The 22,684-nt window shown below is 34.5% G+C and overlaps 2 protein-coding genes and 1 pseudogene across 2 annotated transcripts; all 3 read right to left on the reverse strand.

Annotated features, from left to right (window-relative positions):
* Positions 1–910: 910 nt before the first annotated feature.
* On the reverse strand, positions 911–1,858 carry LOC108996150. Its single transcript, XM_018971914.1, has one exon. It carries the CDS (start codon positions 1,856–1,858, stop codon positions 911–913), a length of 948 nt encoding a protein of 315 aa, XP_018827459.1.
* A 2,981-nt stretch (positions 1,859–4,839) lies between these two features.
* LOC108996397 (G-type lectin S-receptor-like serine/threonine-protein kinase LECRK1) lies at positions 4,840–7,429 on the reverse strand. The gene is made up of 2 exons (XM_018972281.2): positions 7,247–7,429; positions 4,840–6,662 (listed from the first exon to the last, which is right to left on the reverse strand). The coding sequence occupies exons 1-2, from the start codon at positions 7,317–7,319 to the stop codon at positions 5,221–5,223; spliced, it is 1,515 nt and encodes a 504-aa protein (XP_018827826.1). The 5' UTR covers positions 7,320–7,429; the 3' UTR covers positions 4,840–5,220.
* Positions 7,430–8,123: 694 nt separating this feature from the next.
* On the reverse strand, positions 8,124–14,233 carry LOC108996106 (annotated as a pseudogene).
* Positions 14,234–22,684: the final 8,451 nt, after the last annotated feature.

The following is a 22,684-nucleotide window of genomic DNA, read 5'->3' on the forward strand; positions in this document are numbered from 1 at the left end:
TCTATCAATCGAAAAATTAGAAGAGAAAAACATAGAAGATTTATGAGCACTAACTCGCTGACCCGACCTAGCCTCATATAAATGAATTACCTCCAAAAGTCTTTTGATTGAAGCTTTACCAACTTTAGAAAAAATCAATAGATCATCCGCATACAACAAATGGTAATCATGGTACCCCCACAAGAATTGAAAGGCTTAATCCTTCCCAAGTGAAACTCGCTATTTAACATACGCGAGAGTACTTCCTCTGATAAAATAAACATATACGGTGAGAGAGGATCACCTTGACGAAGACCGCATGAAGCCTTGAAAAATCCCCGAGAACACCCATTCAACATAACTGAGAAATATGGAGAAGAAATACAATTAAAAATCATGTTCCTACATTTATCCGAAAAACCCAACCTTTTCAATACCTCCAATAAAAACCACCAATTAACCCTATCATATGCCTTGTCCATATCTATTTTAAACATAACATTCCCTCATCTCACTTTCCGATTCATCACCTAAACCAACTCCTGTGCAATAGCCATATTATCAAAAATACTTCTTGTCCTAATAAACGCAGATTGCTCCTGAGAAATAACTTTATGCAACAACGGAGCCAAACAATACACCATCACCTTCGACAAAATTTTATAAATCACCGAACAAAGGCTAATAGGTCGAAATTGCCCAAAACCCACAGGTTCATCAACCTTAGGAATGAGAACCAGATTAGTTGCACCAAAAAACATTGATAAAGGCTTCCCCTAAAAAAAATCAATGGCCATCTCCAAAATGTCGTACTTAATAATATCCCAAGCAAGAATAAATAAACTGGCCGAAAAGCCATCAGGGCCCGGGCTACTATCCAACGGAATAGACCAAAGTGTAGATTTTACCTCTTCCATTGAAGGCTTCGCGGTTAATGCTTCATTTCCAGATCTGTGATTGACGGCAAAAGCAAAGAAAGGGAGTCTTCATCAAAATGAACTCCATCCGTAGCAAGTAGATACTGAAAAAAAAGATCAATTGTGCCGTTATGTACCTCTTCCACAGATTCATGAACCTGCCCATTCTCCAGCCGCATTTTCTCAACCCTTTTATTCTTCTTTTTAATACACATCATAGCTTGAAAGAAAGCCGTATTCGAACCCCCCTCCATTAACCATTTAATGCGGGAGTTTTGACAACCCAAGATTTCCTCTCTATGCAACCATCGTAAATGTTGTTGTTTACAACTTAATAGTTCCGCTTCAGTCTGAGAAGAAAAATCAGTCAAAACCGATTGCTCCAAGGCAACTATACGATTTTCCAAAGCCTTTAATTCAACTTCGACTCTTCCAAACACCTCAACATTCCATTTTCTCAAAGCACCTTTCAATGCTTTCAATTTCTTACTAATCGGAAACATTGGACAGCCATCTATAAATACATACCACACCTCCTTAACCAAGGGAAGAAACCCCTCATGCGTTCCCCACATGCACTGAAAACGAAACGGCCTGGCGACCATACTTTGCTCACGACATAACGACACCACCATCGGCAAATGATCCGAAGATGATCTCGGAAGATATTCAACATGCACATCTCCCCATAAATTAATGAAAGTCATATTCACCAAAACTCTATCTAATCTCGCCCAAATACACCTCACCCCAAGTCTACCATTACACCAGGACAATCGATTTCTTACATAAGGCAAATCAAGCAAACCACAATGTTGAATACAAGCATTAAACTCAGCTTTTGCACTGGGAGCCCACATAATACCACCAACTTTGTCATCATTGCAACGAATAATATTAAAATCAACCCCAATGAACCATGGCCAACTACCCGGGTCTTGATCACACAAACTCAAGGTCATCATCTCAAAAAAGCCAAAGTTTCCCCCTAACCTCAGCATTATGAACAAAATTAAGCAACTTCATCCATCTCGCCCATCGGCGACATTTATTCTCACCAAGAAAAAGATTCTAAAAGGGCCACCTTAGATGAACCACTTTTATTTAATAAACGCCGAAGCCTACTCTTCGACGAAAGAATAACCCTAATGTTCCACGTCAATATGTTCAACATCAATTAAAGTAATTTTTTTGAGCGAGTACGTCGCTCCAAAACAAAAATAGATTTTTCTTTTCTTATCCATATAAATTTCTTCAAAGGTACATGCAAATATGGGTCTGAGTCAAAATATTTTATTGCTAACTCATTCAATTCTTCATCAGGTTCAACATCTGAAATCGCTCAGCCATGCAAAAACAACTCCTCTTCTCTACTCCCTTCCTCCCCTATACATCCCCTATGTGCCAATCCTCCCAGTTCAAACTCCAAAGCCTCATCAATAAGTCTAAGAGAACTCCTAGGAGACGAACAAGCACCCATCCCAGAACCTTCCTTATCCTCAAAGTCCTTTTCCGTTAACTCCAACAATCACGTTGAACCAGAGATTTTTCAATCAAGACAGAACCACCGGTCACAACTTCCACAACTTCCATCAACCCAACATCAGAATCCATACCGTCAAATTGATAGAGCTAACCTGACCATCAGTAGCAACAAACAAAACCTCTTGCAACCCTGTATCCATCCTTGCCTTCCTCAATTTAATAGCATCCAGAATTTCTTTTCGGCACAACCCATTAAAACCAACTTCAACAATTTTTTGTTCTACAGATGGCTTGTCCTACTCCTTAGAACTCACAATTTTCCACATCTTCTTTGGTTTCTCTGATTTCCCTACATCATGTTTCGCAGTTTCCCCTCTATTTTGACTTCTCTCTTGCCGTTGCATTGGTGAACAAGGTGACCTTGCTTCCGATAGTGTAAACAAAAGGCAGGAATTGTTTAAAAAACAACCTCTTAAAAATGGCTATTTTCCATCCCTGGCGTTCCGAACCAAAAAGAATGACGTAGTGGCTTTCAAACATCAATCTCAACACAAATTCGCACTGCTTTCGGATAAGTTACACACGCCGTCGCATTATCCCATTTCAAGAATCGCCCAAAACCTCCACCAATACTTCTCAAGATCGATTCATGAAAAAAATTAGGACGTAATCCTAACAATGTAATCCATATAGGAACCCAAGGCGAATCCTCCTCCTCAACAAAATTCGGTGTCCAGTGAGAAATTCTATAAGGAACCCCTTCTATATCAGAATTTGCTTGAGCCATCACGCTTGTAAAATCCTCCTCATTTGAAATCCGAACAAGAACATTCTGCAGATTACGCATTGCCCAACCACAGGAATAGATCACAGCCCCCAACGATTTTTTATAAAACCACGAACATGATCAAACATCGGCCTTCTACGCAAGAATTTATGAACCACAGAAAACCTGAAAGGTTCCGGTGATTGCTTAATTTCAGACTTGGAAAACATAAAATACATGCCCTCCTCAGTGAATTTTGGATTCCGAAAAGGAAGCTCTACTTCAGGAAGCAACTGCGGCCTCGCGACCACCACCTCAGCAAAAGTAGGTCCAAACGAAGGAACAGTAAGACCATCTAACTTCGAAAACGATTTTTGCGCTACAACCCGATCAGAACCAACACCAACACCCTGTCCTACCGCCCCTAACGGAGGTCCAGACGTAGGACTGGCGGCTAGCGCCATTAGTGTAACCCTAATTGCCTCTCCAAACTTGACGCTGTACTTCAAGTTGTTGCTCTGGGTTTTTAAAAGCAAGGTATTAATCAGTTTGCCTTAGTATTTCTTTACTTGCTTTTTGTGCTATATATTATGTCACCCAAAAACAAAAATGTTGCAACAACCCATAGGCACTCTCAGTTATTCAAGTAAACCATGATACAAGTTAATCAAGCAGTGCCTTGATTTAATCAGCATAAAAGCTTGAAAACAACTTCAAATCATCTGCAAAACTAGCCCTTAAAAACTCCCAGTGACTCAAAGTTGTGGCACGCGGCAGGCGAGGACATGCATGACAGTCTAGAATAACGTCACATATTATATATATATATATATATAAACTTCATTGAAAATGTAGATGATACATAGATAAGTTTGTTTGAAATTAGGTAGTTATTTGCTTGAAAATCTACATGATCAGTATACTACGGGGGCATCCCATCTCATCCCATCTATGAAGAGTAGTCCTTAACAAAAATGTTGGAAATTTTTCCAATATAATTATATATTATATTTATTATTAATAATAATTTGAGATTTATTTTGAAATTTATGAATTATTTTAAAAAATGATAATTTATCGAACGTTTATAAGCTTATACTTATGGTTATAATATTTCGGGTCGAGATGCATAACATAAGGGTTGATTCAAAGTGATGGGGTTCGAATCACCCCTATGCCAATATAGCAATTTTTACTGAGAGAATAGGCTTCACACGGGCTTGTGACCCAGCAGCCCAGCCCAAGAGAAAAAAAAAAAATTTCTCAATGCGCTGAACGGGTACCACATGTATTGATTGGAGGAGGCCAGGGCGTGTAATTGTTGGACACGTCGGAACAAATTTTAGCAAAATGAAAGATGTTGCTTTTCGTTGGCATCCTTTGTCATCTATAAATAGATTTATTGGCATGTAGATTTACAAATCTCAAAAGCAAAATTTAAAATTTTCTCTCTCAAAAATTTTCATTTCTTCAAAACTAATTATTATGATCTGTTTATTCTCAAGATAATAGATTTATATTTCATGAATAGTAAAATTCGAGAGTGTTCAGATTTAATTTCGTTTATACATAAGCAGTTACACAAACATCCTTGTATTAGGCTTTATTATATCTTTGAGGCCAATTCACTAGTAACTCGTGTACATACCATTACTAAAAGGAACAAATATTATTTTAAGAAAAATAGCATTGTAACGCATCTCGAAACAAACTCTTTTCATTCACTATTCTCTTCTTTTATATCCCTCTTTGTACCAACATACAATACATTAAGAAAGGAAAACATCTATTAAGCAATGGGCATACAGATAGTTGTAACAATAGTTAGAAAGAAACAAAGCATATTGGATGCACCAAATTACAAGTTTTTGACGGCCAGATCCTCCTTTTTCGGGCACTTCCTGGAAATCATCAGCTACTTGTTTTCAGGATAACAAATGACTACTCGTTGTTTTGATTTTGTATTCGACGACACCTCAAACAAATCTCAAGTTCTCCATAACTAAATGATTTTGGAGCAACATTCTCACTCAAGGCAAATTGTTCCTTGTTTGTCAGATATGTTTTGGAATATCAAAGAGCGTTAGATATGTTTCTATACAGCCAAACACGATATTTGTAAAATAAAATTCCAGAAATTGCCAAGATAATGCATGCAAATGAAAGCAATGAAACGCCAATAATCAGAATGTCCACTCGATTCTTCTTTTTGCTCTCTTTCGGCACTCTTGGATCCGGAGAGATTGGAGACGTACCTACCTTGATGAGGGCTAAGCTCGATTCACCCTGTGTTCTTCTTCCAAATTTCAAAGGAAGCCTTTGTTTTCTGCATTCCCCGTCTTTGTAAAGCGCAGCTTCACAGTTACAGTCCCCCAAACATGCTTCTCCACAGGCGTCTTGGGTTGAAGATGTTAGGATAGAATAGCTATCATTATGCCATTCGGTATGAAGCTCTGCTTCCATGGTATATCCAGTAACTGCCTCGTTGCTTTTGCAACTTTTAGAATCGAAATTTCTTTCACAGCCTGAAGCCCAACTGTCTTGGTTAACACGTTTGAATCCGGGTAGACATTCGCAACCAGCATCTTGATCGCAAAATGCATTGATGCCACAGAGACCCTTAGGGTCACACACGTCTTTTGGACCTGACCATGTGACATTCCAAACACCATTCTGATCCATGTTGTGTGAGTAATGACGCAAGATCCCGTCAGGGTCAAGTGTCAAACGGTAGATTACACCTTTTGTTGGATTTCCCGCTGTAATGTTCACTATTGATATGCCGGTGCCATTGAGCAAGTAGAGGCGACCATCAGCATCAAAATTCAGTGTCACATCAGTTCCTTCTCCAGAAACACCAGCTCCCCAATAACCATACTCAATTGTGAATGGGGTTCCAACCGGGTACATCGCCAGCCATCCATCTTGTTGCATTATGAGACAAAATATGCCCGTTGATTGGTTGGCGGCCGAATAACTGGGAAACATCACTTCATCGGTTGTGAGTTTCTGACCTGGTAAGAAGGTGTCGGTTGGTTTGTCGAAACTCTGCCATATTGTACTGTTATCTGAATTATAGAGAACAAAGTTGCCGGAATCCAACATTGATGCCGCTGCTGCACCTTCGGTATTACCGGCGATTCCCGTCTCCATGCCTTGTGCCGTCTGCAGAACCAGCCGTCCATTGCTTGTGAAGTTCAATTTAACATCACCAGGAACTGGAGGATTGTCTCTGTTGGCTGTCCAGACCACAGTCTTCTGTCGGATCCCGGCAATAAATATTCCTACAGCATAGCCGTTGCCCTGCTCGTAGAACCCAAAGGCATATAGACCGGAACGTGATAGCCATGATGAGTTGGTACCCGTAGGTGTTAACAAAGAGCCTGCCCTGACAAAGGATCGCTCAGCTTGTTGAGCTTCTGAAGTGGAAATTACTGAGAAGAGAAGAAGAAGAAGAGGCCAGATGGTTGCCATCGTCACGGAATTGTTCTCACTGCGTTTTTCTTGCTCTGGATCTGCTTTCAATTAGAAAAGTCAAAGAATGCAGCACGCATGGATTGAGTGAGGGGTGATGAATGTTGTGGAAAACCACATGTTTCGTGGAGTTGTCCTGCTTTTGTTTCTTGTTTTCCATTGCTTAAGAACCACATGTTACTATAATCCTTTTCATTCTTGATGACATCATGTAAAGAAGTTTTCTTCAATTTTCAACATAAACATGTTTAAAACCCCCAAAATAATATTTCATCTCTCGGAAAAATATCTTCTAACACTTGGTAGACTCCTCACAATAATTTTTTTTCCAAAAAAAAAAAAACAAAACAAAATCATATTACAAAAACCTAGAAAGGAATCCTACCGATTTCACAGACAAAAACCTTAAAATACAAGTCAAATTTATTTTTTGTTGCAAAAATGCTCTGAGATGGGAACTGGATGAGGGGAGAAAAGAAAAGCTTTTAGTTTGGAATAAATAAATTAAATTCTAATTAAGAGCTATGCATAGATGTGGTGTTGTATTTTGTTTTGTATGAAACGTATAAACCCTAAGAGCATAAAAAAAGAAAAAAATAGCAACTCAATTTTTCAGAAAACTTACAATAGTGGAAGTTGATGATCCGTGCCTTCTCTTTAGCTATCTGTATTGAAACGCGTGTCCGTTTTGAAGACATGGAAAGGAAAAACAGTAAAACAAGAACCAGACATTGAATTTATAGGTCTGAGTTAAATGGTGACTGTGGAGGGAAAAGTCTTATAAAAACAAAGAAGGAATACATAGCAGCCGGTGGAAGGATTGTCCTGTTTTTGGTTTTGTTTTCCTCTGTTAACAAACCACATGTTTCTGTAATTACTAACATACTCTTCTGCACAACGTACATATCATTTCTATTACCTTTTTTCCTTTATAATTATGTAATAAAGTAGTATTTAATTTCGTTGTCGAGAAATATGGAGCCCAAAAAAGTCAAGTCATTATTACCACACAGTCTTCCTTCCAAGCTGTCTTCGATCATCTAATCAAATACAAGTCTTGTTTGTGTAATGAAGGGTGTTGAAGAGTATTAAAGTTTGAAATTGTTGTAAACTGTTTGAAATGTGAGGATTACAAATTTGAAATTGAGTAAATGAGTGGTTTTGACGCCATAGCAAGTTGTTGCTAATTTTGGTTTTCTACTCACTGCAAATCAGTTTGTCTTTGTTCTGCTCGATCTGCTTTGAGTGTGGTGAGTCGGTGACTCAGTCAATGCCCATGTTTGCTATCAATGTAGTCGGTAAACCATTGCATCCCATGTATGATGTATGAATACAATATATTAAGAAACCAAAACACTAGTGTTGCAATGGAATACATATATTTGGAACTACAGCTAGAAAGAAAAAGAAATTATTGCACCAATAACAGGAGATCTTTTATCTTCTTTATACACTTCTAAGCAACAAAACGAACTGGGCACTTATTATTATTTCAAACCAATTTAGAGGGCAGTGAGAAAAGATGTTGGACTGGGAGGGATTGGAATATCAACAGTCCCTTCCAACATATGTAGAACCTTCTTCATTGGAGGACGAAGTGACGGCTCATCTAGAATGCACCAGAGTGCTACCTCAACCATTCTTTCCAGTTGTTTCTTGTCGACCACCTCATCATTCAAAAGTTTGATCAGCTCACCACACTCAAAGCAATGGTATGCCCATTCTTCAAGGAGTGCTTCTTCCTCAGGAAGATCAAAGTCCGTATTCCTTCGACAACAAATAATCTCCAAGAGCACAATTCCAAAGCTATACACATCTACTTTGACTGTCACGGGCAGATTCCGATGCCACTCTGGTGCGACATATCCCTTTGTGCCTCTTATGTCGGTATATGTTTTGGTTTGGTCTGGTTTCAGCAACTTCGCTAATCCGAAATCAGCAAGTTTTGCACACTCGTTCTCATCCATGAGAATGTTATGTGGTTTTATGTCGCAGTGAATGATCTGTTGCTCACACTCTTCGTGGAGATAGAGAATTCCTTTTGCTATATTGCGAGTAATTTCAATTCTTCTATCCCAAGAAGGTCGTTGTTTTGATGGCTTGAAGAGTATATCTGCAAGTGAACCGTTGCACATGTAATCGTACACCAAAAGCCTATTCAGTCCATCATGGCAATGCCCGAGTAAACGGACTAGGTTTTTGTGATGGGTTTTCCCAATAACTATCACCTCCGTCTGAGACTCTCTTTCCCGCTCGGCCAACAATTTGTCTAGACGTTTGACGGCCACAATCTTCTTGCCATTCCATATTGCCCCTCTATAAACAATCCCAAAGGCTCCTCTACCAAGCTCTTTCTTGAAACCATCAGTCACTTTCTCAAGCTCTGCATAAGTATATGATTTTGGAGTAACATCCTCACCCAAGCCAACTTGTTCATTGTTAGATATGTTTTTGTTGGCCCGAACACGATATTTGCAAACTACAAATCCAGAAACTGCCAAGACAATGCATGCAAATGCAATCAACGAAACACCAATAACGAGGATGTCCACTCGAACCTCCTTGTTACTTTCTTTCGGCACAATTGGATCCGTAGAGAGTGAAGACGTACCTACCTTGATGAGGGCTACGCTCGAGTCAACCAGTTTTCTTCTTCCAAATCTCAAAGGAAGCCTTTATTTCCAACACTCTCCGTCTTTGTACAACGCAGCTTCACAGTTACAGTCCCTCAAACATGCTTCTCCACATTCTTCTTGGGTTGGAGATATTTGGATAGAATAGTTAGCATTTTCCCATACGATATTAGGCTTTGCTTCCATGGTATATCCGGAAACTGCTTCATTGCTTTTGCAGCTTTTAGAATCAAAATTCCTTTCACATCCTGAAGCCCAATTGTCTTCGTTAACACGTTTGAATCCGGGAAGACATTTGCAATCAGCATCTTGATCGTTTAGAACACAAAATCCATTGATGCCACAGAGACCCCCAGGGAGACACACATCGATCGGATTTGACCATGTGACTTTCCAATCACCATTCTGATCCAGATTGTGCCAGTAATGTCACGAGATGCCGTCAGGGTCAATTGTCAAACGGTAGATTATACCTTTTGTTAGACTTCCCTATGTAATATTCACTATATATATTCCAGTGCCATTGAGCAAGTAGAGGTGACCATCAGTATGAAAATTTAGTGAAACATCAGTTCCTTCTCCAGGAACACCAACTCCCCCATAACCATACTCAATTGTGAATGGGGTTCCAACCGGGTACATCGCCAGCTAGCCATCTTGTTGCATTATGAGACGAAAAATTCCTGTTGAGTGGTCGGTGTCCGAACGACTGGAAAACAACACTTTGTCGGTTGTAAGCGTCTGACCTGGTGAGAAGGTGTCAGTTGGATGATCGAAACTCCGCCAAATTGTCGAGTTATCAGAGTCATAGAGAACAAAGTTGCCTGAATCCAGCATCGATGTCGTTGCTGCAGCTTCGGTACTACTAGCGATCGTGGTCTTGCTGCATTGTGCCGATTGCATGATAAGAAAAATTCTCATATTGAATTATGCATCGTTGAACCAAATAATAATTATTATTTTTATTTTTATTTTTTTCTTAAATTTTTATTTTTTTATTTTTTTATTTTTTATTTTATAATTAGTACCATGTGTTAAAAAATACAAATTTCATATATCAAAATGATCAATTTTATCAATAAATATTAATATATAAATTCAAAGCACGTATAAGAATATTTTTATCAATTAACTTTCTAAATCAATCAATCCAAAAAAAAAAAAAATCTATAATCACTAAGTACACAAAATGCAAGTGAACACACCCCATAATTATATATAAATAAAAGTCTATATAAGTATTTTCTTTATTTTTTCTTTGAAGCTGGTTCACTGTACATGGCTGAGATGCGACAGTATAAGTTCTATTCATAGATGTGGTCATGTCGTTTTATGTTTTATATGAGATTTATAACGCTAAGCATTTTTCACATTAGCAATGATTTTTCTATATGCATATAAAAAATCACATATTTTAAAGATTAATTTTGCATATCAAATAAACTATTGAATTATACATTTTTAAACTAAATAATAATAAAATATTTGTTTTTTTCTAAAATTATTTTTTCTTGATATGCTTCAAATAAGCAATTTTCAAATTATTTTTTGTTGATATGCTTTAAATAAGTAATTACCAATCTGGTTAGGTCCTCTTTGGTTAGTTTCTTTGTTTGCGTTGTTATTGAGAGAAAGATCGAAAGGTAGGAAAGAGAAAAAATAATAAAATAATATTTAGAGATTGAATATTATTTCTTTAAATTTGAAAAAACATGGGTTCGTATCATAGTGTTTATAGCTATGTAAAATTTTAAAAATATATAATCTAATACAGGCTAATTTGAAGAGATATTATGTAAATATAAAAATAAATATGAAGATGTATAAGTCATTAGGAAACTTACAATAGTGAAAGTTGATGACCCGTACCTTCTCTTTTGAAATCTGTATTGATACACGTCGGTTTTGATCGACGGTAGCGACAGGAAAAACAGAGTAAAACTTGTAATACCTATAATATGAGAGTGCTTTGGGGATGGAAGATCACACCGAGAACCATACATGGATTTATAGAAACAGTTCTGCTACAGGTACCCGAGGATGGGTACCTTTTGCGGAATCGGCTCGTCAGCCGATATTATTATTAAAAAAAAACAACGATTTCAGAAAAGGATAATTTCTGAGTTTTTTTTTTTAGTTTATTTTCTCAACTTTGCACGCTAGTCCAGGACTTCATAAGTCCATCTCTGCTCTCTAATCACGTTCTGCCGTATTTGACTTACTTCAAAACTTCAAGATCAAACCTCTCCTCCTCTCAAGATCTGGGCTCTTTCCTCTCAAGTTCACACTCTTAGATCTGGACTCTCTCCTCTCAAGGGTATCATTATACGTGTGCCAAAGAAGAGCAATGCTACATACAGTCCCCATTTGGGGACTGTATGTGCAAGCATAGTCAATTTTGTCTTTAAAAATTTTTAAATTACAATAATATCCTTCTCAAAATAATACTTTGTTTCATTTAATGAAGGGCTTGCACATGCAGTCCCCATTTGGGGACTGCAAATAGAATTTCTCGCCAAAGAAAGGGGTATGGGAATTGAAAAACTTTCAAATTCTTCAACTACCTTAGCTGGAGGGGACTACTCGTGGCATGGAACCCGGGTGTTTTCCCACTGTAAATTCTTCAGGGACAGAACTGGAAAACAGGGATCTCTCTGCCAATCTCTCTCTGTCCGTGCACAAAAAGGGAAAATGGAAATGGTCATGGACTAAGTTCTATCAATTTTTGGTGAGTAAAAATAATAATATAAATTGTAAGAGTAGATTGTGAAGAGAAACCAAAGAAAAGCTCTTGAGACTGTTAGGTTGCATCTGTTATCTGTTCACGACCTCTCTTTGAGAAAAGCAAGCATCAACATCATGGATCCGTTGGATTGTCACCAAAATTTGACTCAAACCTGATTTTAAAATCAACCCTGTCTGTTTCGTTCCAAAAAAAAGGAAGAAAAGTTTCTTGCGTGAAGCGGGTGAAAAAACGCCACAATCACCCAATCTTCTACATGGGTAGAAGAAGATGAGAAGAACCAAACCTGTGTTCAACTACACGTGGGTAGATGAAGAAGATGAGAAGAAGACCCCTTCATGCTTTGTTCGTGAGTGGACCTGTCGTTTGGGTTAAACATAAAATGTGCCGTTTCAATTTTTCCACGTGGAGGGACGGGTACGCGGGGGGTTCCCACGCCGAGTGCAAGTAGACTTATTCTTATAGAAATAAGAGCACACAAGGCCTTAGTGAAATGGTGCGTGACTGTGGGGCCTGTTGGGAAAAAAGTCTCGTGAATTAAGATTGAGACAAAGCATAGCCGCCTGTATAGATTGTCCTGTTTCTGGCATTTTGTTGTGTTTGGATGTTGAAGTGAGTTGAATTGAGTTAAATTGAGATGAAAAAATATTATTAGAATATTATTTTTTAATATTATTATTATTTTGATATTTGAAAATTTTGAATTGTTTATTATATTTTATATTGAGATTTGAAAAAATTGTAATGATGAGTTTGGGATCCTAACTCATCCTGAGAACTCCCCACCATATTCTTTATTCTATTATTTAAAATATATTATCAAAATTAATTTTTTTTATTTTATATAATAATTTTTACAATATACTATATACTAATTTATCTATTTTTTACAATTTTAAATAGTTACCGTTAGATATAGCGATAAAATTGTTGTCAATTGAAAATTATAGATAAATTAAATAATCCATTGGATGTATTTTTTAGATTATTTTCTTTAAATTATACAGAAATAAAAATTTTACATATCCCGTTGACAGTGCTGTAAGTGCTAAAATATCTTGTGCACAACGCATTATTTTCACTTATCTGCTCCACCAGAGACAGGAGATAAAGTAGTGTTCAATTTCGTTGTTAGGACTCAGGACCCCAAAACGTCTTTGTCAGTATTACCACTAGCCTATGACCCGCACAATGTGATCAAATGAAAGATGATGGTTCGAAAGGAGACTCTTGGTTGTCCTTGAAAAAAGAATGACGTATTTTGGTGGCTTTACAGGCTCTGCACATTTGAAGTTCAAAGTTAAGGCACCATTTCAAATATGAAGACCACTTCAAAATGAGATGCCATCTAACAGTATTTTTCCAAACTCATGCGGCAAACACGAATCTTTATTAGACGTGGTTGCCAATTCGTGAAGATTCATGAAAGCAAGGAAAACAAATGGTGAAACAACCATAGGAAATGGCCTCACACCGTCAAATCACCTATCATCTGTTATGCTTGATGTCAATTTGTAATTTGTAATTCAGGAAAATAGGGTAGGCAATTCGAGGTGCCTAGCCTCCACAAGTGTAAACACAATATTCTGAAAAATGTGATATATCATGCATTGATAACTGCCATATAAATAGAGTTTTACATGGACTTAGTCAAATAATAAACTGACCCACGAAACCAACTGACCCACTAACCCTACGGACTGAAAATAAGGAACTGAATAACAAACACTTAACAAACACTAAATTTAAAACGTGCTCCATAACAATTACAAGTTGGACCCCTTGGTCCGTAAGAACCTGCTGGACTTAACTAACCCATAACCCACACTGAATCAGAGTCATAGAGAACAAAGTTGCCCGAATCCAGCATCGATGCCGCTGCTGCAGCTTCGGGACTACTAGCGATCCTGGTCTCGTGTGCCGATTGCAGAATTAGTCGTCCGTCGCTTGTGAAGTTCAATTTAACATCAGCGGGAAGTGGAGGATCGTCTCGGTTGGCTGTCCAGACCACAGTCTTCTGTGGAATCTCGGCAATAAAAATCCCGACAGCATAGCCGTTGTCCTGCTTGTAGAATCCAAAGGCATATAGACCGGAATGTGATAGCCATGAAGAGTTGGTACCATCAGTGCCTGTAGGTGTTAACAAAGAACTTGGCCTGATAACGGGTTGCCCAGCCTGTTGAGCTTCTGCAGTGAAAATTGCTGAGAAGAGAAGAAGAAGCAAGATGGTTGCCATCACCTCAGAATTATTCCCTCTTACGTTTTTCTGCCCTAGCTGTGTTTTCAAATTGGAGAAAAAGAATAATGTTCATCAATCAAAGAATGCAATACGCCTCTATTTTCACTTATTAAAATAGAGGCGTGTCTACAATTTCATGTCGAAATTGTTTGTAATTGCTAATGAAATTTTTAGGTTTTCTGATTTTCTTGATTTATTTCTAGAAGAATTACGTGGATAAACAAAGTGAATTCGAACCCAAATATTACATGGATTAGAGCACGAGCATTAGTTTCTCTACATGCATATTTAAAATTACATCTTTTAAAATTGATTTTATATAATAAGGAAAACTCCCACATTGAATTATGCATCGTTGAACCAAATAATAAAAAAATATTTTTATTTTTTAATTAAACCTTTTTTTGTTTTTACAATTAGTACCAAGTGCTAAAAAATAGAAATTCTATATATGTAATTATTACAAATTTCATATATCCAATTTTATCAATAAATATTAATATATAAAATCAAAGCACGTATAAGAATATATTTATCAATTACCTTTCTAAATCAATCAATCCAAAAAAAAATAAAAAATCAATAATCACCAAGTACACAAAATGCAAGTGAACACACCCATTAATTATACATAAATAAAAGTCTATATAAGTATTTTCTTTATTTTTTCTTTGAAACTGGTTCACTGTGACATTATAAGTTCTATTCATAGATGTGGTCATGTCGTTTTATGTTTTATATGAGATTTATAACGCTAAGCATTTTTCACATTAGCAATGATTTTTCTATATGAATATAAAAAATCACATATTTTAAAGATTGATTTTGCATATCGAGAAAATTATTGAATTATGCATCTTTGAACCAAATAATAATAAATTATTATTATTATTATTTTCCTAAAATTAGTTTTTCTTGATATGCTTCAAATAAGCAATTACCATATTATTTTTTGTTGATATGCTTCAAATAAACAATTACCAATCTGGTTATAGCACTCTCATTGGATTAGTTAAAGTTAAAGTATATTTTTTATAAATATAAGATGAATTTAACTTTTAACTATTACATTCACATAAGTCTTTACATTAGAATAGCTATTTGCCAAATTCACATTAAATCTCTACATTGGATTATCCATTTATTCATGACTAATTAATAATTTCAAAAATATTTTATTTTTTTTAATTATGAAATTATATATTTTATCATATTTTACTATTTATAATATTATATATTAATTAGTAATCATATTCTAATTAAATTATGGGTTAAAAATAGAAACTAGAGAGATATTGATGGAGACCTCAAGAGAGAAAAACAAATAATATAAAATGGATTTGATGAATAAGCAGTGTCTTTCAAATTTGAAAATTACTTTAGAAGTTATTGTAGCTATATTCTAAATATAGCTATTCCAATGTGATACATTTTATGGTTCAATAGCTAAATTCTCATTAGATTTAGTTTTTAGCTAATCCAATCAGAGTGCTCTTAGGTCATCTTTGATTAATTTCTTTGTTTGCGCTGTTGTTGAGAGAAAGATCAAATGGTAGAGAGAGAGAAAAAATAGTAAAATAATGTTTGGAGAGTGAATCTTATTTCTTCAAATTTGAAAAAAACTCGGGTTCGTATCATATTGTTCATAGTTATGCAAAATTTTAAATATACATAATATAATGCAGGCTAATTTAAAGAGATATTACGTAAATATAAAAATGAATATGAAGATGCATGAATGGAAAAAAAAAAAAAAAAAAAGCAAAGAACATAAAGAATGAAAGCTTACAATAGTGAAAGTTGATGTCGAATAAAAAAGAAAAAAGAAAAAAAGAAAGCTGATGACCCGTACCTTCTCTTTTGAAATCTGTATTGATACACGTCCGTTTTGATCAAAGGTAGCGACAGGAAATACTGTAAAACTTGTAATACATATAATATGAGAGAGTTTTGGGATGGAAGAATCAAGATCACACCGAGAACCAGACATGGATTTATAGAAATAAGAGCCCACAAGGCCTTAGTTAAATGGTGCATGATTGTGGGGCCCGCTGAGAAAAAAGTCTTGTAAATTAAGATCGAGACAAAGCATAGCCGACTGTGGAAGGATTGTCCTGTTTTTGGCATTTTGAGAAAAGGAAAATGCTATCCCGTTGGAGCTCTCGCTGGGGCATGTGGTATTTTTTTATATGGTTTTTTTTAATTTTTTTTATATAAATATTTTTAATATTTTTAAATATTTTTAAAAATAAAATAAAAATTATAATATTATTTAAAAATATTTTCTTAATTAGAAATAGAATAAAAATTAATATTTAATGATTTTTTTTTACTTTCTGATTAAAGAAATATTTTTTAATGATATTTTAAATTTATTTTATTTTTTAAAAATATTTAAAAGTGTAAAAAAAATTTATATAAAAAATAAATTAAAAAATTACACATAAAAAATACATGTTAAGCTCAACAGGAGCCCCCAACGGGGGCTGTAGTATGATCATTTTAAATATTTAAAAAAAAATCATAATATTATTAAAAAATACTTTCTTAATCATGAAGTTATAATTTTTTAACAAAGTATTTTTTAATATATAGTTTTTACTTTTTGATTTAAAAAATATTTTTTTAATAATATTTTAAATTTATTTTATTTTTTTAAAATATTTTAAAATAGTAAAAAATCTATATAAAAATTATTTAAACAAAATATATATTAAATAATACTACAGCCCCTAGCGGGAGCTCCCAGCGAGGGCTGTAGCACCACCATTTGAGAAACTTTCAATATATTTTTTATTCTATTATTTAAAATATATTATCAAAATTTATTTTTTTTATTTTATATAATAATTTTGACAATATACTATATAATAATTTATCTATTTTTTATAATTATAAATAGTTACCGTTAGGTATAGCGATAAAATTGTTGTCAATTAAAAATTATAGATAAATTAAATAATCCGTTGGATGTAGTTTTTAGATTATTTTCATTAAATTATACAGAAATAAAAATTTGACATATCCCATTGACAGTGCTGTAAGTGCTAAAATATCTTGTGCACAACGCATTATTTTCACTTAGAGAAATTCTATTTGCAGTCCCCACTTAGGGACTGCATGTGCAGGCCCTTTATTAAATGAGAAAAATCATCATTTCAGGAGGGATAGTTTTGTAATTTTTAAAAAAATTAAAGATAAAATTACCTATGCTTGTATTGCAGTCCCCAAATAGGGACTGTATCTAGCATTGCTCTTTCACTTATATGCAGTGTTCAATTTCGTTGTCAGGACTCAGGACCCCAAAACGTCTTTGTCATTATTACCACTAGCCTATAACCCGCACAATGTGATCAAATGAAAGATGATGGTTCGAAGGAGACTCTTGGTTGTCCTTGAAAAAAGAACACGTATTTTGGTGGCTTTACAAGCTCTGCACATTTGAAGTTCAAACTTAAGGCACCATTTTAAATATGAAGACCACTTCAAAATGAGATGCCATCTAACAGTATTTTTTCAAACTCATGCGGCAAACACGAATCTTTATTAGACATGATTGCCAATTCGTGAAGATTCCTGAAAGCAAGGAAAACAAATAGTGGAACAACCATAGGAAATGGCCTCACAACCTCAAATCACCTATCATCCAAACTATTTACCTAATAAAAATAAAATAAATTCAAGAACAACAAAACTATGGAAAATTTGATCTTTAGCGTTTAGAAAGAAAGCCCAAAAAAGAATCGCTAGCAGACACTGATCATTTCATTCCCATGTTTGAATTGAGCGAAGTGTCTTGCCAGCTTCCACGGGTCTTGTGTGTTTGAATGTGTTTCTTTCTCTGGTGGATGTCATTATTGCTATTCTTGCGTGGATGTCATTATTGACCGATAAATTAGATTGCTCAGGTTAGTTTGGAGCGTGGAATATTTTATTATTATTTATTATTTATTATTTTATTAATATTTATTATCTTTTATTATTATTTAATATTCTATTATTATTTAATATTTTATTATTATTATTTACAAAATATCTAAAATTACCTCGTTACTTAAATGCAACCTCAGTCTTCCACCAGGCGGCTAAACCTAACAAAATTGTAAGGGTGCTGTTACAATTTGTAATGATATTTATTTATTTTGAGATTATGATAGAGATAATTTTTCAACCATTTTAGATTCCATCTTTCTCGATTGCTCACGGTTAATGTGCGACTGGGAATAGTAGAGAAATAGTCTACACAAGTAAGGTTGTAAATAAATCAGTCTGTTCAATAGAATGCTTGACATTTGTTTGAGTAAATTTGAATCGAACTTGACTTGTGAGAAAAAAAAATTGCCCTTAAAAGTAGACATCCACTCGATTAGTAAATGACACATATCTGACTCGACTTGACTAAGACTCATTTATGTCGTCTGGACATAGTAGTTCGACTCGATTAAAACTTATTCATACATCGATAATTAATAATATAAACATAGCACATTTTATAATTAAATATATAATATGTAACCTAGTTATTTACGCCTATATATTGAATATACTTTATAGTTATGCTTTATAATTTGTGCAATAATTAGTAAATAAGATTTTATATTTCATATACTAATATGTAGGAGCCTTGTATAAAATGTTGATATATACTACTTTGTTATTTGTATTGTGCTAGTAATTTATATAGATATATAATATATGGTTATTATGAATAAATATCAACTGATTATATATTAATTATTTACAAAATATTACAATTTTATAATTCAATATATTAGGGTTTACTTAGTTGTAAAAATTCTATTAAATTTAAAATTTTTTTTATTTTTTTTATTAAATTTTATTCTAAAAATAGCTAAATCGAGCAAAGCTCGAACAAATATTAAATAAAATTTTTAAATTCGAACAACTTGATATGCGAGCTCAGTAATCCAAAGACTAGCTCAACTTGAGTCATTACATCCAGCCACTTGTTGAATGGTGCAAGATTCAATCATGTTTGGACTCGAATGATTTTCAACTGTTTTTTTATTTTTTATTTTTTAACTTTTTCCAGTTTCAATTTGAATATCTTTTTAAAAATTAATAAAGAAATATCTAAAATAAATTGTTTTATCTTATAATTTTCCTCCATTTTCATAAAAGAAAAACATAAAAATCAAGACAGTTTGAACAAGACACTAAAGAATTTGATCGCATCTTATATATCTTCCCGATCATCTTTCTAATGAATCCAGCCACTTTTATAAAAAATAAAATAAAATAAAAATACATTTGAAAAGATTTTGTCAATGATTATGAAAGTATTCGAGAAAATCTTCAATCCAAACGAGAGAATTATTTTGAAATTAGGCTGCCCGTTAAAATTATAAAATTGAATTGCATGCATAAATACCTTGCACAAGTTACTTTTAAAATTTGGATGTTAAAAGCATTTATTTAGAGGTATAAATATATATTATGATCAACGCGTTATATGAATTTTAAATTGTACATTAATTCATGTGTACTGCATGAAACTATATTTTACAAATCGTTATTATCAACTTTATTTCTAACTTGTTTCTGTTGATGATTACGTTTTGGCACGTAAAATGCAATTGAGGAATTTAAACAAAATGTAATGGCAATAAATTTATCTGAAGGCGATGATCTGTCAAAATCTAGGGAAAATGCCTGATTAGGATGCTTTGGCTACGCAAATTGAGCAAAACATTGAGAGTACCATGAAAGAAGCTATTAAAGTAATGGGTGACCTGAAGAAAGAAGAGCAGAATGATCTCAAGAAGCTGATCTACAAGAGACACTACAAGAAAATGGCTCTATTGCGGCGATTTTTGGTCTGCTGCAATAAATGTCGCCGCAATAAGTCATTATTTACGGCGATACATTTGGTCGACGCGGCTTCCAACCGGTGCCAATAATTGTCTTTTTTTGCGGCGAGTTTATACTTTTTTGCGGCGAAAATTGTCGCCGTAAAAAATATCCTTAATTTTATAGCGATTTTAACGTTAATTACGGCGAATTAACGTGCCGCAAAATCCCAAAATCTTCTGCCGACGCATAAGTTCGCTTCGAATCTGATTTTAATGTAAACGCGCGCGCCAATACCCATATCGATTTTCAGACTTCCCCCCAAATCCCTATTTCCCCCCAAATCCCGATTTCCTTCGTCCCCATTTTGGCCTACGCCAGAGCTCTCTCGCCCCTGTTCGCGCCCGTCGATTCTGGAGCAAAAATTCATCCCAGGCCCCTCATTCCAGACTTGAAGCAGCAGCGGAGTCAGTGCCTCCCCGCGGTCCGTTTCCGAGTGATTGTTTTGGGAGGGCCAGTATCGGAGGTCCAGATCGTCCATCGACACTTGTAAGTGGTTCCCTTTAAGAAATTGCTCTCCCCCTTCATCCTCGCATGAGCTACTTATTGCAAAAATTATGCATTTTGGTGGGTACTGATTAAGAGTGTGTCGAACATTGTGGTCAAGTCTTAATGGATTTGTTGATCTCTAGCTTATGCATTCTGGTTTCTGAGTGATAATTTTTTTTTGTTGATCTGTAGCTTATGGATTTTGAGTTCTGATTGGTTTATTCATCAACCCTTCACTGGTGCATTGTTTGTGTTTGTGTTTGTGTTTTAGTCGACTGTCTTTGAAGTTCCAAACTATTATATGTAAACTTTATCTGTTGTAAATTTTATCTTACTATTTCCTACAAATATATTCCCCAACTGAGATATAATTTTATCTCTTGTAAATATGTAAACTATTTCCAGAACTATTTCACCATCAAGAAACGGAATGGGAGAAATATACAAAACCTCCTCCAACTATCATCAAATTTAAAATCACCTCTCAAACTATTATATTAATTTGAGACAATCATACTGCAAACTATTCAAAAATTATAGTGTATTCCCTTTTCCCTCAAATGAAGATATTGCCTTTAGAACTTCTAAAGTCAGGGTGATGCTACACCCACTAAGAAGTCTCCCCGAACAGCCTATTTCTTTTTTAGACCTCTTAAATATTTTTAAAAGTAAAAATATTATCAAGTCATTAAAAAACACTTCTTTAACTATTAAGCAAAAACAAATACTAATAGATAAGAATCCTCGATAGCACTCATTAAATTAGAACATATTCTCCTAATGCACTCTATTAAATTCCAAAATTGATTTTGGCATTTGAAAAAAAAAAACCCTATATATATATTATCTCCCATCTAATCTCCAACAATATTTATAGCACTCATTTCATGGAAAGGTCACCATAGATCATGAAAATCAAACATATAGATCATTGTGAAAAGATGTACTACCCAAGAAATCTGGGCAAACTTACTTTCTTTGCCCTACATCAAGCACAAGCTGGGCAACTGCCCAAACTGTAGATGCTATATAAATGTATATATATATATATATATATAATATATCATATATGAGGGTTTTAGTAGACATCGATGTGACGTCCCGTTCGCAAATCTTCTCTCCATGAGGTTATTCCCTAGAAAGTCATATATATATACCTAACCATAATCTAATGTGTGTAATTACGTATATACCACCTTCTTTTAGTCTATGATCGATCGGTTCATTATCAACGACCCGGCCCTTGTATAATTTACATAACTAATCTATATTTTTCTGGCCTAGCTAGATAGTAGTAGTACTATAAGATCACCGTATGTAATTTCTTACTGATGAGTTTAAATTATATATATTGATCAGCTATATATATATATATGTATGTACATATATAATTGCTTATAAAGTTCATGATCAGACACAGATCAATCGACATGCATAAACACTTCACAACCTATATATCTAGCTTATTTGGGTTTGAATAGGAACTAGATAATAGATATATAATATATGACATGATTTCACTGTTTAATTAATATTTGATCATTAACATTAAAGTACTCCAAAATCTTGATGAACTACATATAAACTGGTGGAGTAATGGCTAGTGGAGTAGGCGGTGTAATATCGATCGATCTTATTGCTTCGGACAGCATATCAAATCAGAAGTGATTTTTCATGCAAGTAGTACTAGGATATATGATCATGATCAGCAGTACTGAGCTGATCACGTACTTAGACATGAACACATGGGAAAAAAAAATATATCGATATATATATATATATATAGTAGCACTTAATATATACTGAAGCCATAGGGAATTTGAGACGTAAGAAAGCTAGATAACTATGCTTGGACGTACGTCATATTATATATTCCGTCTATTCTTCCCATGAATATCCATTTCTGTGCAAAGCCATCCATATATGATGTGTATATATCCATATATGATTAAAGCATATATGATGTGTATATACTGAAGCCATAGGGAATTTTACTGGCTAGCTGGCTTGTGAATTGATTAAAGCATATATGATGTGTATATATGCAAAATATAATGATGACCTATATAAATTTTTGGCCCTGCATGC

The sequence above is a fragment of the Juglans regia genome, chromosome 1, assembly GCF_001411555.2.
Source record: "Juglans regia cultivar Chandler chromosome 1, Walnut 2.0, whole genome shotgun sequence".
NCBI lineage: Eukaryota > Viridiplantae > Streptophyta > Magnoliopsida > Fagales > Juglandaceae > Juglans > Juglans regia.